At 41.9% G+C, this 16,759-nt stretch overlaps 1 protein-coding gene across 1 annotated transcript in view; it reads right to left on the bottom strand.

Moving 5' to 3' along the window:
* Positions 1-16,759, bottom strand: part of LOC126474309 (corticotropin-releasing factor receptor 1-like) — a 260,974-nt gene that overhangs the window by 35,985 nt on the left and 208,230 nt on the right. Inside the window, exon 9 of the mRNA XM_050101774.1 lies at positions 2,743-2,828. Coding sequence (XP_049957731.1) covers positions 2,743-2,828 — 86 coding nt within the window. The remainder of the gene's footprint in view (positions 1-2,742; positions 2,829-16,759) is intronic.

Raw genomic sequence — 16,759 nt, 5'->3', positions numbered from 1 at the left:
ACATTTGCGCACTGTATGAAACTTGTGTTAAAGCTTTCGTGCTGAGAGGTCGTGGTCCTTATAAGAAACTATTTAATAACTCCCTGTGGTAGTCACCTTCGGTAGAATGACTCGAATATATACTTGAATTTAAGTGGTATACAGGGCACCACCATTCGTCACGTAATACCGAAGCCGTGAATCTTTTCATGAATGAAGCATTAGGGAATTACCAGCATTTTAAAAAAGCAGTGATTCTAAACACAAATGCAACCTATAAGTCGACGGAAATCGAAAGTATTTGACGAGCAAATGTAAAAAAGCAAGAAAATTAGGGAGGTGGGGAAAGAAGAAGAGATGTTGTCGACTGCCTTATTGTTGGTAGAGTGGTAAGTGCAATGGGATAATGTTTCCTTTACCAAAACCACTTGGCCACACAAGGCACGGTGACTTTGGAGTACTTATGAAGATGTAAAATTTGCTATTAACGATATTTTCTATAGTGTAAGGTTGAAAGTCATCTGTTATAAACGTCTTGGACGTTATGTATCAATATGAGAGTAGCAACTCACTCTAATAATTCAAAGACCTACTAGTCTATGTTTTCGCCTGAAAGAGAAGTCTCTTCTTCAGCTGAGTAGAGAGACGCATGTCTACATGTAAGTCATTCTGAGCAAATCTTTGTCAGCCAATCAGGTTGCTTGGCGCAGATTTGAAATACGGTTGGTCAGTGTGACCTGTAACACATTCCAGTCTTCCGTTTCTCTGTAAACCATATAAGATTATTTTCTGCTTTTTGTGAATGTTTGTACGTTCGTGTGGTCCGTCAGGGGACACTTTTATATGAATACGAAGATGGTATCTGCTCTCTCGGACATGTCTGAAAGAACATATACGATTGGTGATCTTGCAGCTCTCGAAGAATGAAATTACAATGAAATCCAGACCTTTAGTTGCGTTGAGGGATTGATAAATATCAAGGGGGACAGTTGAAAATGTGCGCCCCGACCGGGATTCGAACCCGGGATCTCCTGTTTACCTGACAGGCGTTCTATACGTCTGATCCATCGAGGAGACAGAGGATAGTGCGACTGCAGGGACTTATCTCTGGCACGTTCTCCGTGAGACACACAATTCCAACTTACGTCCACACGCTACATTTGCAATGCCTCTGTCCACTTGCACCAGTCGATCTACCAATTACCGTAAGAGTTCGGGCAATGTGAGTGTATCCGCACTGAAAAAGATTATTGGCCGGTAAGCCTTATCTATATGAAGATTGTATCTGTTGATTCGGACATGTCCGAATCGGAAATCGGGAATCGGTAAATTGACTGCCGCGAGTAATGAGTATAGTGGGCAGGTGCACTGTAAATGTAGTGTGTGGACAGTAAGTTGGAAATGTAGGTCTGACGGGGAGCATGCCAGAGATAAGTACCTACAGTCGCCCTATCCTCTGTGTCCTCGATGGTTCAGACGAGGAGAGCGTCTGCTATGTAAGAATGAGATCCCAGGTTCGAGTCCCGGTCGGGGCACACATTTTTAACTGTCCCCGTTTATCATCGCCTGTACGCGGCTGAAGGTCTGGATTTCACTGTAATTTCACACCTGCATACGTTGTTGTTCATAAATTTTCTTTTCTGCTTTCTGAATAATAACTGGAAATGAAATTTAAATCTCTCACGAACTACTTCTCTTTCGAAGTCATGCTTCAATCTGCGATCTTTTATGCTCAAATGCACATGTGCTCACTTACCTTCGTCCATGCGAGTGCCATGTGCGAATGTAACATTTATAAAGAAATGCCTTTGCCAGAACTAATAAAGCGATAAACTACCTTCAACAGAAACAGTACGTTCCCATCTTATGTTATATTTCACAGTCGAGCAAGGTAAATACGAATTGCAGAGAAATTCAGTATATGTGCTGTAGTAGTGAACGCATCGAAACTTTACACTTCTATGAAAACAACTTTGTTGTTACGTCTTAGGACACATGGTGTGCAACTGCATAGCATGTGTCTCTCCTACAAGGAATGAGGCATTCACGTTGACAGGTTGTTTTAGGATGGCTGAAAAACGTGGTTGCAACTTGTCTTCCATTCATTTACGTTAAATGACGCCTTTATACGACCCGTTGCTCTGTGAATGTTTGCCTACTACGTGATATTACATTCAGTGTGTTCAGATCGTGATTTTATTCATTTATGGATCCAATATCATGCAAAGGGAGAAAATTTCAGGGCATTAATACTAGACCCCATAATTTTCTGTGCATTCAAGTTAAATTAGAACCGGTAGTAGCACCTTTCAAGGTCCTCACCTATCATAAAACCCTAAGTATCCTTGTGGCATTTAGTTTTCCGAAGGAGTTAACAGAGTAATATCATGCGTTTTGTCAGTGTAAACACAAAGAAATGTTAGTACAAGAGCTACAGTACATTTGAGAGGATTGTCAACATCGTGCACTAAATTTTCTGCGGTTTTCGTAAATTAAATAAGGCGAATGTTAAAATGGTTGTTTCCAATATCCCACCACAGTATTTCTGGCTTTATGTTTGTCAAATCGGAGCTGATGCTCTTCAGTCTTTAATGAATTTCCTGTCGATAGGACAGTAAATCTCAACGTTACTTGTTGTTTTAATTCCATCACTGAGCACAGAATAATGCATAACCTCAACAGCTGTCGAAGGCTCCTTCGTCACTATACGGCTGGCCTACAACAAAACACACAAACTGAAGTGGCGACGACGCCATGACTCACCTGAAGAAGCTGGGCTCCCGGCAGTGGTTGGCTCGCAACTTGCTCACCAGGATGCACACGATGTGTGCCAGGAACACAGAGTTCACCTGCACACACCCAACAGCGCAGTTCACAAGCCAGCAAAGCATCTGCTTACTGTATACGAATGTGAAAAATGTTAAACAGAATTGTAACTAATGCTGCCTATAATGATCAGCATATAGACGAAATAATGCCTGAATTTTTAAATTAGCTACTTGTTCACAATGATCCACATTCGTCAATGTATAAAAACTCCTAAGAAATACCATGGTAGTCTGGGCACATCGGATATTAAATTGCAGGGCACTCAGACTGTCGCTCAACAGATTCAGTGAAAGCATCAAGTAAACTTTTCTACCCTATATTTTGGAATGTACCTTCTGTATCCGCTGCTTAACTACTGTATCTCCCAAAATGTATATCAGCTATTAACATTGTACTTTTTATGTATTTAGAGATCAAGAATTTGACAAAAGTAAATAAGATCTACAAACAAAATGTAACATACAATGAAATAAACAAAGAGGTAACTGTTGGTATCCAGTCAATACTTACTGATGCACGATGAACGTAAAAGGTGTGACCTTACTTTCAGGACAGTCATCATACACAGAAGAAACAATATGATATTTGGATTTGAGTCATGACTCGCTTTCTTTCCACATCAGACACTATTTTCTACAAGATACTGTAGTCCATTAATTATGGGAAACACAAAGATGTGGAACATACTAGCATAACCGACGAAACTCTTTCTTACATGAAATTCTGTACACCTATACAGGGTGGTCCGTTGATAGTGACCGGGCCAAATATCTCACGAAATAAGCATCAAACGAAAAAACTACAAAGAACGAAACTCGTCTAGCTTGAAGGGGGAAACCAGATGGCGCTACGGTTGGCCCGCTAGATGGCGCTGCCATAGGTCAAACGGATATCAAGTGCGTTTTTTTTTAAATAGGAAACCCCATTTTTATTACATATTCGTGTACTACGTAAAGAAATATGAATGTTTTAGTTGGACCACTTTTTTCGCTTTGTGATAGATGGCGCTGTAATAGTGACAAACGTACCAGTACGTAGTATCACGTAACATTCCGCAAGTGCGGACGGTATTTGCTTCGTGATACATTACCCGTGTTAAAATGGACCGTTTAACAATTGCGGAAAAGGTCGATATCGTGTTGATGTTGGCTATTGTGATCAAAATGCCCAACGGGCGTGTAATATGTATGCTGCACGGTATCCTGGACGACAGCATCCAAGTGTCCGGACCGTTCCCCGGATAGTGATGTTATTTAAGGAAACAGGAAGTGTTCAGTCACATGTTAAACGTCAACCACGACCTGCAACAAATCATCATGCCCAAGTAGATGTTTTAGGTGCTGTCGCTGCTAATCCGCACATCAGTAGCAGACAAATTGTGCGATGATGATGATGATTAGTGTTTTAGGGCGCACAAAAAGAATCGGGAATCTCAAAAACGTTGACGTTGAGAATGCTACATCAACATCGATTGCATCCGCACCATATTTCTATGCACCAGGAATTGCATGGTGACGACTTAGAACGTCGTGTACAGTTCTGCCACAGGGCACAAGAGAAATTACGGGACGATGACATATTTTTTGTACACGTTCTATTTAGCGACGAAGCGTCATTCACCAAAAGCGGTAACGTGAACTGGCATAATATGCACTATTGGGCAACGGAAAATCCACGATGGCGGGTTAATGTACGGTGCGGCATTATGGGAGGAAGGATAATTGACGCCCATTTTATCGATGGCAATCTAAATGGTGCAATGCATGCTGATTTCCTACGTAATGTTCTATCGATGTTACTACAAGATGTTTCACTGCATGACAGAATGGCGATGTACTTCCAACATGATGGATGTCCGGTAAATAGATGGCGTGCGGTTGAAGCGGTATTGAATAGCATATCTCATGATAGGTGGATTGGTCGTCGAAGCACCATACCATGGCCAGCACGTTCACCGGATCTGACGTCCCCGGATTTCATTCTGTGGGGAAAGTTGAAGGATATTTCCTATCGTGATCCACCGACGACGCCAGACAACATGCGCCAGCGCATTATCATTGCATGTGCGAACATTACGGAAGGCGAACTACTCGCTGTTCAGAGGACTGTCGTTACACGTATTGCCAAATGCATTGAGGTTGACGGATATCATTTTGAGCATTTATTGCATTAATGTGGTATTTACAGGTAATCACGCAGCAACAGCGTGTGTTCTCAGACATGATAAGTTCACAAAGGTACATGTATCACATTGGAACAACCGAAATAAAATGTTCAAACGTACCTACCAGTTACCAACTGTTCGTCTAAAATTGTGAGCCGTATGTTTGTGACTATGCCAACTAGCTCTGCAGATGACAAAGAAATTGATGAAATGAAGGGTGAGATAAAAGAAATTATTCAGGTAGTGGAGGGAGACGAAAATTTAATAGTCATGGGTGACTGGAATTCGTCAGTAGAAAAAGGGAGAGAAGGAAACATAGTAGGTGAATATGGATTGGGGCTAAGAAATGAAAGAGGAAGCCGTTTGGTAGAATTTTGCGCAGAGCATAACTTAATCATAGCTAATACCTGGTTTAAGAATCTTCAGACAAGGTTGTATACATAGAAGAACCCTGGAGATACTAAAAGGTATCAGATATATTATATAATGGTAAGACAGAGATTTAGGAACCAGGTTTTAAATTGTAAGACATTTCCAGGGGCAGATGTGGACTATGACCACAATCTATTGGTTATGAACTGTAGATTAAAACTGAAGAAACTGGAAAAAGTTGGGAATTTAAGGAGATGGGACCTGGATAAACTGAAAGAACGAGAGATGTACAGAGTTTCAGGGAGAGCATAAGGGAACAATTGACAGGAATGGGGGAAAGAAAAACAGTAGAAGAAGAATGGGTAGCTTTGAGGGATGAAATAGTGAAGGCAGCAGAGGATCAAATAGGCAGAAAGACGAGGGCTAGTAGAAACCCTTGGGTAACAGAAGAAATATTAAATTTAATTGATGAAAGGAGAAAATATAAAAATGCAGTAAATGAAGCAGGCAAAATGGAATACAAACGTCTCAAAAATGAGATCGACAACAAGCGCAAAATGGCTAAGCAGGGATGGCTAGAGGATAAATGTAAGGATGTAGAGGTTTATCTCACTAGGGGTAAGATAGATACTGGCTACAGGAAAATTAAAGAGACCTTCGGAGGAAGGAGAACCACTTGCATGAATATCAAGAGCTCAGATGGAAACCCAGTTCTAAGCAAAGATGAGAAAGCAGAAAGGTGGAAGGAGTGTATAGAGGGCCTATACAAGGGCGATGTACTTCAGGACAATATTATGGAAATGGAAGAGGATGTAGATGAAGATGAAATGGGAGATATGATATTGCGTGAAGAGTCTGACAGAGCACTGAAAGACTTGAATCGAAACAAGGCCCCGGGAGTAGACAACATTCCATTAGAACTACTGACAACCTTGGGAGAGCCAGTCCTGACAAAACTCTACCATCTGGTGAGCAAGATGTATGAGACAGGCGAAATGCCCTCAGACTTCAAGAAGAATATAATAATCCCAATCCCAAAGAAAGCAGGTGTTTGCAGATGTGAAAATTATCGAACTATCAGTTTAATAAGTCACAGCTGCAAAATACTAACGCGAATTCTTTACAGACGAATGGAAAAACTGACAGAAGCCGACCTCGGGGAAGATCTGTTTGGATTCCGTAGAAATGTTGGAACACGTGAGCCAATACTGACCCTACGACTTATCTTAGAAGAAAGATGAAGGAAAGGCAAACCTACGTTTCTAGCATTTGTAGACTTAGAGAAAGCTTTTGACAATGTTGATTGGAATACTGTCTTTCAAATTCTGAAGGTGGCAGGGGTAAAATACAGAGAGCGAAAGGCTGTTTACAATTTATACAGAAAGCAGATGGCAGTTATAAGAGTCGAGGGGTATGAAAGGTAAGCAGTGGTTGGGAAGGGAGTGAGACAGGGTTGTAGCCTATCCCCGATGTTATTCAATCTGTATAGTGAGCAAGCAATAAAGGAAACAAAAGAAAAGTTCAGATTAGGTATTAAAATCCATGGAAAAGAAATAAAAACTTTAAGGTTCGCCGATGACATTGTAATTCTGTCAGAGGCAGCAAAGGATTTGGAAGAGCAGTTGAACGGAATGGACAGTGTCTTGAAAGGAGGGTATAAGATGAACATCAACAAACGAGGATAATGGAATGTAGTCGAATTAAGTCGGGTGATGCTGAGGGAATTAGTTTATGAAATGACACACTTAAAGTGGTAAAGGAGTTTTGCTATTTGGGGAGGAAAATAACTGATGATGGTAGAAGTAGAGAGGATATAAAATGTAGACTGGCAATGGCAAGGAAAGCATTTCTTAAGAAGAGAAATTTGTTAACATCGAGTATTGATTTAAGTGACAGGAAGTCGTTTCTTAAAGTATTTGTATGGAGTGTAGCCATGTATGGAAGTGAAATGTGGACGATAAATAGCTTAGACAAGAAGAGAATAGAAGCTTTCGAAATGTGGTGCTACAGAAGAATGCTGAAGATAAGGTGGGTAGAGCACGTAACTAATGAGGAGGTATTGAATAGAATTGGGGAGAAGAGGAGCTTGTGGCACAACTTGACTAGAAGAAGGGATCGGTTGGTAGGACATGTTCTGAGACATCGATGGATCACCAATTTAGTATTGGATGGCAGCGTGGAGGGTAAAAATCGTAGAGGGAGACCAAGAGATGAATACACTAAACAGATTCAGAAGGATGTAGGTTGCAGTAGGTACTGGGAGATGAAGAAGCTTGCACAGGATAGAGTAGCGTGGAGAGCTGCATCAAACCAGTCTCAGGACTGAGGACCACAACAACAACACAATGTTTGTGACTATTACAGCGCCATCTATCACAAAACGAAAAAAAGTAGTCCAACTAAAACATTCATATTTCTTTACGTACTACACGAATATGTAATAAAAAATGGGGTTTCCTATTTTAAAAAACGCAGTTGATATCCGTTTGACCTATGGCAGCGCAATCTAGCGGGCCAACCATATCGCCATCTGGTTTCCTCCTTCAAGCTAGACAAGCTTCGTTCTTTGTAGTTTTTTCGTTGGACGCTTATTTCGTGAGCCATTCGGCCCAGTCACGATCAATGGACCACCCTGTGTAACTAGAGACAATGTACGAGGCATATTCTGGAAGAAAGATCCGATTAGACGTGAAATGGAAACCACTGTGAAAACCCGATGGAACTTCGCACAGATGTGTTGGGCAGTGTCTTTAGTGTGCCAGTCGATCACTTCACGTCAGTCTTTTCTGATCAGAGCGCAGAGCGATCACGTAGAAATGTCTGTGTCTCCCGCCAAGTATGTGGATCTGGTGAGAGATTTTGCCTGAAGCTGTGCAGCCCACATAACATAAATGTCACGCGTTTCTTTCTTCAAGACAATTGTCAGCCGCATTCTGCAGGGGCAATGAAGACGCTCCTGCAGCGTTTTCGATGGGAAGTGTTTCATCACCCACTACACAGCCCTTAAATGGCACCCTCCGCTGTTCATCTCTGCTCACATGAACCGCTGGCTACAAAGACAACATTTTGGCACAGACAACGAAAGGCAGATCAGCGTAGAGAATTGGCGGAAAGCACAGGCGGCTACTTTCTGTGAAGAGGGTGCTGGAAAGTTTGTATAACGCCCCGACAAATGTCTAAGTCGGAGCAGCGACTATTTAGGGAGGTACCTGGAAGGTGTGGCTAACTGTTGCGAAAAAAAAAATTATTTTGACTGTGGTTTTCATTTCACGACCGATCGGACCTTACTTTCCGAACAGCCCTCGTATCTAGTGTGGTTGCTGACATTCCTCATTTTTCACTGGTACACTTTCTCATTGTACAGTTTGGGTTCTCCTCGAAAGTGTAATATAAAGCCCTAAATCCAGTATTGCGATTTCAACTCATCCATTTGAATCATTTCCTGCAGTACAGAGGATCACATAAACAAATAAAATGCATTGTGTCCTTGCAACACAGGACGTAGTACCTAAATTGTATTATGTCTGAAGTTACAAAGTTACAATGTATTTGTACTGGATGGTTATAATTAAGCTGGCCATGGTTCGAGTGCCACAGTGTAAGCTGTACACATGGCAGAACAATGAAACATCGTCGGTATGTTCATTAAGCAGTGCGCTCACGGAGTATGGCGAAAAAAATAATGGTTCTACTTTCTGCGACCAGGTGAAAATATGGCGATGTAAGCAGTGAGAATGCGGTGTGGACGCAGAAGAGGAGGAGGAACGCTCAAAGATATGATAACGGTTGTTCTGGCACGTTTATTAGGATATGGTCGCCAGTTACAGCTTGTGTTCTCTCGACTCAGCAACATGCTGCATCGTTAACATGGCATGGTCGACAGCTGCTAAGAGCACATCCGGTATAATCAGACATATATGTCGTCGTATGGTATTCTACTGATCTGGAAAAGTCCGGAAACAATCGTGATAGGCACGATCTTTCAGATATACCCACAGCAAGAAGTCACATGAATTTAGGTTTGGGGATCTGGAAGGCCACAAATCTTGAAATTGCTTTGGGTTCAAGCGGCCTTTACCGAATGTTTCTCGAAGCAAATTTTTCGCTTCGCAAGCGATATGTGGTGTCGCCCCATTTTGCATGAGAACAGCGACGTGGACACAGTTGCGTTCTTGCAATGTTATGATCACGTGGTGCCCGTGTAGGTCCTTATAACGCCTAACAGGTACACGTTATGTCATCACCTCGGAGAAAACCGGACCGCGAATAAAGGAGGTTGCGAAGCCACACCACACTGTCACGCAGGCTGAGTGCAGTGGATGTTCCTGCACCACGTGTTGTGAAGTAGAACCCCATATGTGACTTCTGTGAACTGACGGCACCGTGCAGAGTAAAATATGACTCATCCGTTCAATGAATATTACCCAGCCGCGCGTCATCCATTTCCATGCATGCCAAGAAACGTAAGGCAAAGTCATGGTGTTGTAGCCTGTCCTGGGGCTTCACTTGGTGTACATTCTGAATCTCGTGTAAAATGTGCGGCAAAATCTTTTGAACTGTTGACCAGGGAAGAGACTATTCCTGTGACAAAGCTCGAGTACTGGCAGCAGAATCTGAGGCATGTGCTGCGCGGTCAGCTATAGCTACAGTAACTTCATCAACAACTGCCACGGGAGTGGGCTGCCTCCATCTCCCCGCTACACCACCTAATTCACCTGCTACTTCGCATTTCTTTATCATATTCTTCAACTCATTTGTTGACATGGGGCCTGTTTGCATCTGTTTCAGTCGCCGATATTCCTGAAAGCGATGGTGTTGCTGGTGTTATGAAAAAACAGCTTTACCAGCAGTGTGTGCTGTCTTTCTTCTCTATAGCCACTGTACATCGTACGGAAAACTTCAACCTCCTTAATCCTTTACACCAACAGTCACTTACAAAAGAAATCAACGCGGACCACCAAGAGACAAACATCACACTGAAGTCAAAACAGGAAACATTTCATATTCTGAATGTTTATAGTGCCACATTTTCAGCTGGTGTCACAAAGTGGAACCATTATTTTTTTCAGCATACTCCACGAGTGCAACGTTTAATGAACGTACCTACGGCATTTCACTGCCATGCGACGAATACACTGATTACTCTGAACACTGTCAGTTTAATTATAACCACCAGGTATGGATAAACAAAACCTATGAGTGGCTTTTATATCTGGCTCCATTGCTGAAAGTAGCAACAAGATCCCGCCCTTTATACGCCAGAGATCCGGTATCAGTGATGAGTTTTGTAATTGGAGCAGAATGTTAACATTTAGCATGTCAGAATGAGATTACAAAAATTGTTTTCATTATGCGAAAGGCTTCAAGCTAGATATATGCTGCGTGTACTCGTAATAACAGAGTTCGGCATTAGAATCTCAGTTACCCGTGTTTACGTTTCAATAGTGGTTGCCAACACCCTTGTCTTTCAATTTCAAAATAATAATATTATTAATGGGATATTAAATTACGTTTTGTTATGAGTGCTATTATTTTTTGAAAACCTCGTTTCAATATATTGAACCGTTCAGCAAATAGAAGGAGAGTTTCATCTTGCCCAATTCAACCCAGCATAGGCCAAAGGATCATACCAGAATCGACAGTTTGCCATGGACAACTGATCCAATGCCTTGAGCAGCCTCCCATAAGTACAATCCTAAAACTGTGTATAGAGATGAACGCAGAGACACACTTCATTTTCAAATGTTATTTCAGTTAATGAAGGGAAACAGGCTAGATCACTTTTGATTCCACTGTTCCCGCTAATACTTAGTGGGAAAGAGGCACTGCATACATCCTGAACAGGAAAGCTGACCAAGAAAATGGTCCAGGCAAGTAGACATGAAAATGAACTAAGAGAGTGGTCCAAGTGGACGTGAAAGCTGATTACGAAAACTATCCAGGCAAGTGGCCCTGAAGATTGAGAGGGTACGATGAGGGGCATCCTGAGCGGGCACGCTTAGCTGGAAAGTTCTCCACAAAACCTGTGCCGGCGAGTTGGTCACGAAAGCTGATCAGGCAAGTTGGCCACGAAAGCTGGGCACGAAAGCTGGCCACAAAAGCTGGCCACAAAAGCTGGCCACAGAAACTGGACTTCCTTTGGAGTGATTGCTGTGTAATGTATGCGATAGCTGTTTGGAAAAGCACCAACAAACCGGTTAGAAATAGCAGTGGAAGTGGCTGAATGATGTACTTCATTTATTCTGCGGCTAAGAATTCCCACAACAATCAAAGAAATTAAGTTATTGTTCACTGTGTCTTCCCACATCATGATGTTCATACCTCTCACTACCAAACATAATTTTCTGTCCACTGAAATCAATGGTAGCCGGTTTCATGGTGATGAGTTCGAGAAAATGCCTGACAAACACAGAGACAGATAGCAGCCCAGATTCCAGCTAGGATCCATGATGGCACAAGTCGCACTCTGGGTGCAACCTCAGACTTCTGCTTAAATAGCTACAGAGTGAGTAACGTCTTACTTGCCTGCTGTGGATGTCAAAGATATGACAGAATACTTGTTCACAGGACAAAATAAATATTTAAAATGAATTAAAATTACGATTAAATGGATCATTGAAATGCAATGATCTCATGTGAGAAGAAACCGTTGCGATATGGTGCACATGCAACATAATGAATATATCATGAGGTCTAAAAAGTTTTGTACTATATGGCCTCGAAACTGGATATGGATATGACTTTCAGTTTGGGAATTTTAGGAAATTTTCAGAAAATTCTAATCTGGATGACCAAATGGGGAACTAAAACGTAGTCAGCCAGACAGTGAGTCCCATGTCTTGACCAGTGCACCGTTTCATATGGTGAGGCTAACAGATGTATCAAGGAATATGTATGCTACTACCAACCAGGAGGATGAGCAAGTGGACAAATCTTTGATAACTGTTACATTGACTAATACATAGCAGACATATAACGTTCAACGAGTACGTTATTTTTATAAGATCCAGTCAACCAGACAGAGGTACACAATATTGCCTTATTTTAAATCTGTTAACTTCTAGAACATTGAGTACGTTATTTTTTATAAGATCCAGTCAACCAGCCAGAGGTACACAATATTGCATTATTTTAAATCTGTTAACTTCTAGAACGTTGATTGTCAACTCTGCCCTAGACGTCAACAGTGTTTACAAATCCACACTTCGCTAAGGAATACCTAAAATTACTCCCACATCTACAAACGACTCACCATCCACTATTAACAGGCTACGCAATACCTTACAATACGTCCTCCCACCAATCATGAAACTCAGTGAGTAATACATAAGATAACATTATGTGTTAATAGCGCGATACTGAACAAAGGATTATTATCAAACCAGCGAAGACTGAAAGCAGCTTACCTCTTGATTCATAGGAAATCACGTATGAAGGGTGGGAGTTTGAAATGCCACGAAGAGATACCTCTGTGCCAATCGCCATGAGAACGTTAGGTTTGTTTCGAATGGGTCACTATGTTCATTATGTTGTAGCTGGTGACTGATGCAAAATATACGGAATGTCCGTTTTGTGAGAAACCCTATGGATTCACTTCACTTTCAAATCAACAGTCATACCAAAAGATAGGTCTGTATATCCAATATATTGCATGTACTTCTGGTCAGACGAGAAAGAGGATTCTATTTTGGACCTCAAATCCAATGAACTGTCATCCAGTATTAGGAGATTGTTCAGGACAACGTTAAAATGAGTATACCGTGCAGTATTGGCACGAATCAAATACGATAAATTTGAAAATAATGCCTCCAATATATTTTCGTCTAACTAAAACAAATGCAAAGAACATAGTAAAGTAGTTAAATAGAGCTAAATGTCAACTACAGACCGTCATTTTCCCATGCACTCACCACGATTCGTTATTCACTTTGGGTAATGATAAACAAGATCCTGCATGTCACGATCGTAAAAATCTGATACAGCTGAACCTAGTCACTGTCTGACGACAGTATCTGAGTCTGGGGAACTTTGCCCGCTTAGTCCATCTGTCATAGGCAGAGCGAGACGTGAAGTCAATGCAGTGAGATAGCGAAGCCAATTTTGGTAACAACTTTCAAACTCACAAACTCTAGTGGGAATGGCCTTATGTTGCAAACGGAAGTTTGCCTTCATCTCTGTCCTCACACTGGAAATTTGAGCTTTCAGCTTAGTCACTTTTGTACTGTAGTGTACTGAACTGACAATTATTTCAGGCTCTAAGACATACAAACCATCCATACCCTGTCTATCCCAGAAACCCAGGGACAGTACTTTGTCTGTGTCTCTGGAGATATAGGTGTTCAGAAAACTGCCAACTTCATCCTCGTGCTGGTGCAGTTGACTTCCGCCAAATTTGCATTCGATGATTGTTTTAGTCTTGTGTAAACATCCACAGTACCCTTTTGTTTGTTTTGTTTTTTTGAGTCACCAGACTTCTGACTGGTTGGATGCGACCCGCCATGCATTCCTCTCCTGCGCCAACCTCCTCATCTCAAACTAGCACTTACAGCCTACATCTTCAATTATATTCTGGATGTATTCCAATCTCTGTCTTCCTCTCCAGTTTTTGCCCTCTAAAGTTCCCTCTAGTACCATGGAAGTCATTCCCTGATGTCTTAATAACAGGTGTCCTATCATCCTGTCCTCCTTATCAGTGTTTTCTATATATTCCTTTCCTCTCCAATTCGGTGTGGAACCTCCTCATTCCTTACCTTATTAACCTACCTAATTTTCAATATTAAGTTGTAGCACCACATCTCAAATGCTTCGATTCTCTTCTGTTCCGATTTTCCCACAGTCCATGTTTCACTACCATACAATGCTGTACTCCAGAGGTACGTTCTCAGAAATGTCTTCCTCAAATTAAGGCCTATGTTTGATACCAACAGACTTCTCTTGGCCAGGTATACCCTTTCTGCCAGCCCGTCATTGGTTATTTTGCTGCCTAGGTAGTACAGTTCCTTAAATTCATCCACTTCGTGACAACCAACCCTGTTGTTAAGTTTCTCGCTGTTCTCATTTCTGCTACTTCCTTTCGTTTTTATTCGATTTACTCCCAGTCTCTGTACTCATTAGACTGTTCATTCTATTCAGAAGATCATGTAATTCTTCTTCACTTTCACTCAGGGTAACAATGCCATCAGCGAATCATATCATTGATATCCTTTCACCTTGAATTTTAATCTCACTCCTGGCCCTTTCTTTTATTTCTATCATTGCTTCTTCGATGTACAGATTGAACAGTAGGAGCGAAAAATTACATCCCATTCTCACACCCCCTTAATCCAAACACTTCGTTCTTGGTCGTCCAATCTTACTATTCCTCTTGATGCTTGTACATATTATATATCACCTCTCCCCCTAGAGCTTACCCCTATTTTTCTCAGAATTTCGAACCACTTTGCATTCTCGAACGCTTTTTCCAGGTCGACAAATCCTATGAACGTGTCTTTATTTTTCTTTGTTTTTGCTTCCATTATTAACCTCAACGTCAGAATTGGTACCTTAACCTCTTCTAAAGCCACACTGATCATCATCTAATACATTTTCAATTTTCTTTCAGTAACAATATTACACACATTTTCCGATAACCAAGATTGCATAAGATCTTGCCAACATTCGAGCTGTGCACAAAATTCGTTGATTTTAATTGAACCATCGTCACGATGAGTTGATCGAGACACTGCTCATTGTAAGGAACCGTAGTTGAGCAGAGTCGACCAAGGCGTGGCTTGCTGAGCACAGCCTTTCCATAGCTACTGAAACGCAATAAACACTGCTTCACATTAATCACCTCTACTTTATCATATTCAAATAAGAAAGCGTCCATTTCTCCTGCAGTGAGAACCTCAATGATACAGTTCTGTTTTATGCTGATCTCGAGGTTATACATCATACTAGAGCGCTCCCAAAACCCTGGTATCTATCGCAGAAGAACGAATCCAACAGGTTATTAGCAGAACCATTCAAAAGTAAAACTACACGGATGTAATCTACATTCCGCTACACTATTACAGGGTAACTTTTCCGAAACCCGTTAATTGTCTCCCATGACGACGCAAAACCTTGAAATTTGGCTCAAAGGTACCTCAGCCTTCCACTGTAATGGCACAAAAGCGTGGCGCTCTCCAACGTCAATGTGGGGCTCGGCATCACTTCAAACGGTAAGGTGTCGACATATGTGAGAAAATACGATATTGGAGTGCCTTGTTACTCTGAATTCCGATGATAAGTTCCCTTGGACACACATGCATATGCAAAGGAACTTTGCTTCGTAATTCAGAATAACACAGTCACTGCAATATCGTATTTATCCGCCGACACAGGGCAAGCGACTTTCAAGTAAAGTGCCTCACATGTAAGGAAATATACATAATGGATATGCGGGTTCAGGCTGAAGACGCATGGTTGACAGCATATGGAAGAATGGGTCTAGCCTGAGTCGTTCATGGATAGCCAAACGGTAAGGCTACCGCCCGCGATAAGCGGAAAATTCAGGTACAAGTCCCGGTCCAGTAACATTTTTAGTGTCGTCATTCCGTTTTACAGCTGTTGACTGTCCGTATTCCCTATTGCGAATACATTTAATGCATACGAGAAAAGGTCACAGCTCAGATGTTCATGTGAGCTGTAAAGTGAATTAATGACGTCACATTGGCACCAAATTTCACCAACACTCTGCCCAATGCCATCGTAAACCTGTCACACGATGCGAACGTTATCACAGCCCCTCTTACTCGCATTTCACCACATCTTTCGTCGCCTCTGCGATGGAGGTCAATAACACGACACCCATTGTTGAAATCACGCTGTTTTCGTATGAGTCGCAGGGGAAACATTTCAGACATACCGTCGCTCACTATTGACACGCAAAAGGCCTCAAGAGGTGCTGTGAAGAGCGGCTATGTAAACACCCCTTCCCTTGGCGCATTAATTCCCACACATTTTGCAGTCGAGACTAACAGTTCACAGTGTGTTCAATAACTTGACGACGTTCTTGACAACGTTTGACATTGCTGACAAGCCCTGGACTATTCGGCCCCTCTGTAAGTAGATCACAGATCAGCAACCACACTGAACGTGGTCACATCTCTTTGGAGAGCATCGCGACCGCAATGTATGGTCTGGTATATTGGATGGAACTGCTACGGATTGTTCAGAAACATTCGACGGAATTTGAAGCAGCAATATGTGTTTATGCTTTCCAGCCCTCCTGTTTTGCAACATCCTGTGGCGTGCTGATGGGGTGGCGTTGGGTGAAGGGGCCGATATTGACACATGCGTGAACAAAACAACAAGTCCCTCTAAGACCCGCTAGTTCGGCCGCCTGTGCACCTTTGCTGAGCGCTTTAAAAATGCAGTCCCACAGAGACGGCC

Source organism: Schistocerca serialis, chromosome 4 (assembly GCF_023864345.2).
Source record: "Schistocerca serialis cubense isolate TAMUIC-IGC-003099 chromosome 4, iqSchSeri2.2, whole genome shotgun sequence".
NCBI lineage: Eukaryota > Metazoa > Arthropoda > Insecta > Orthoptera > Acrididae > Schistocerca > Schistocerca serialis.
The sequence above is the reverse complement of the archived record's forward strand: the minus strand, read 5'-3'. Positions and strand labels throughout refer to the sequence as shown.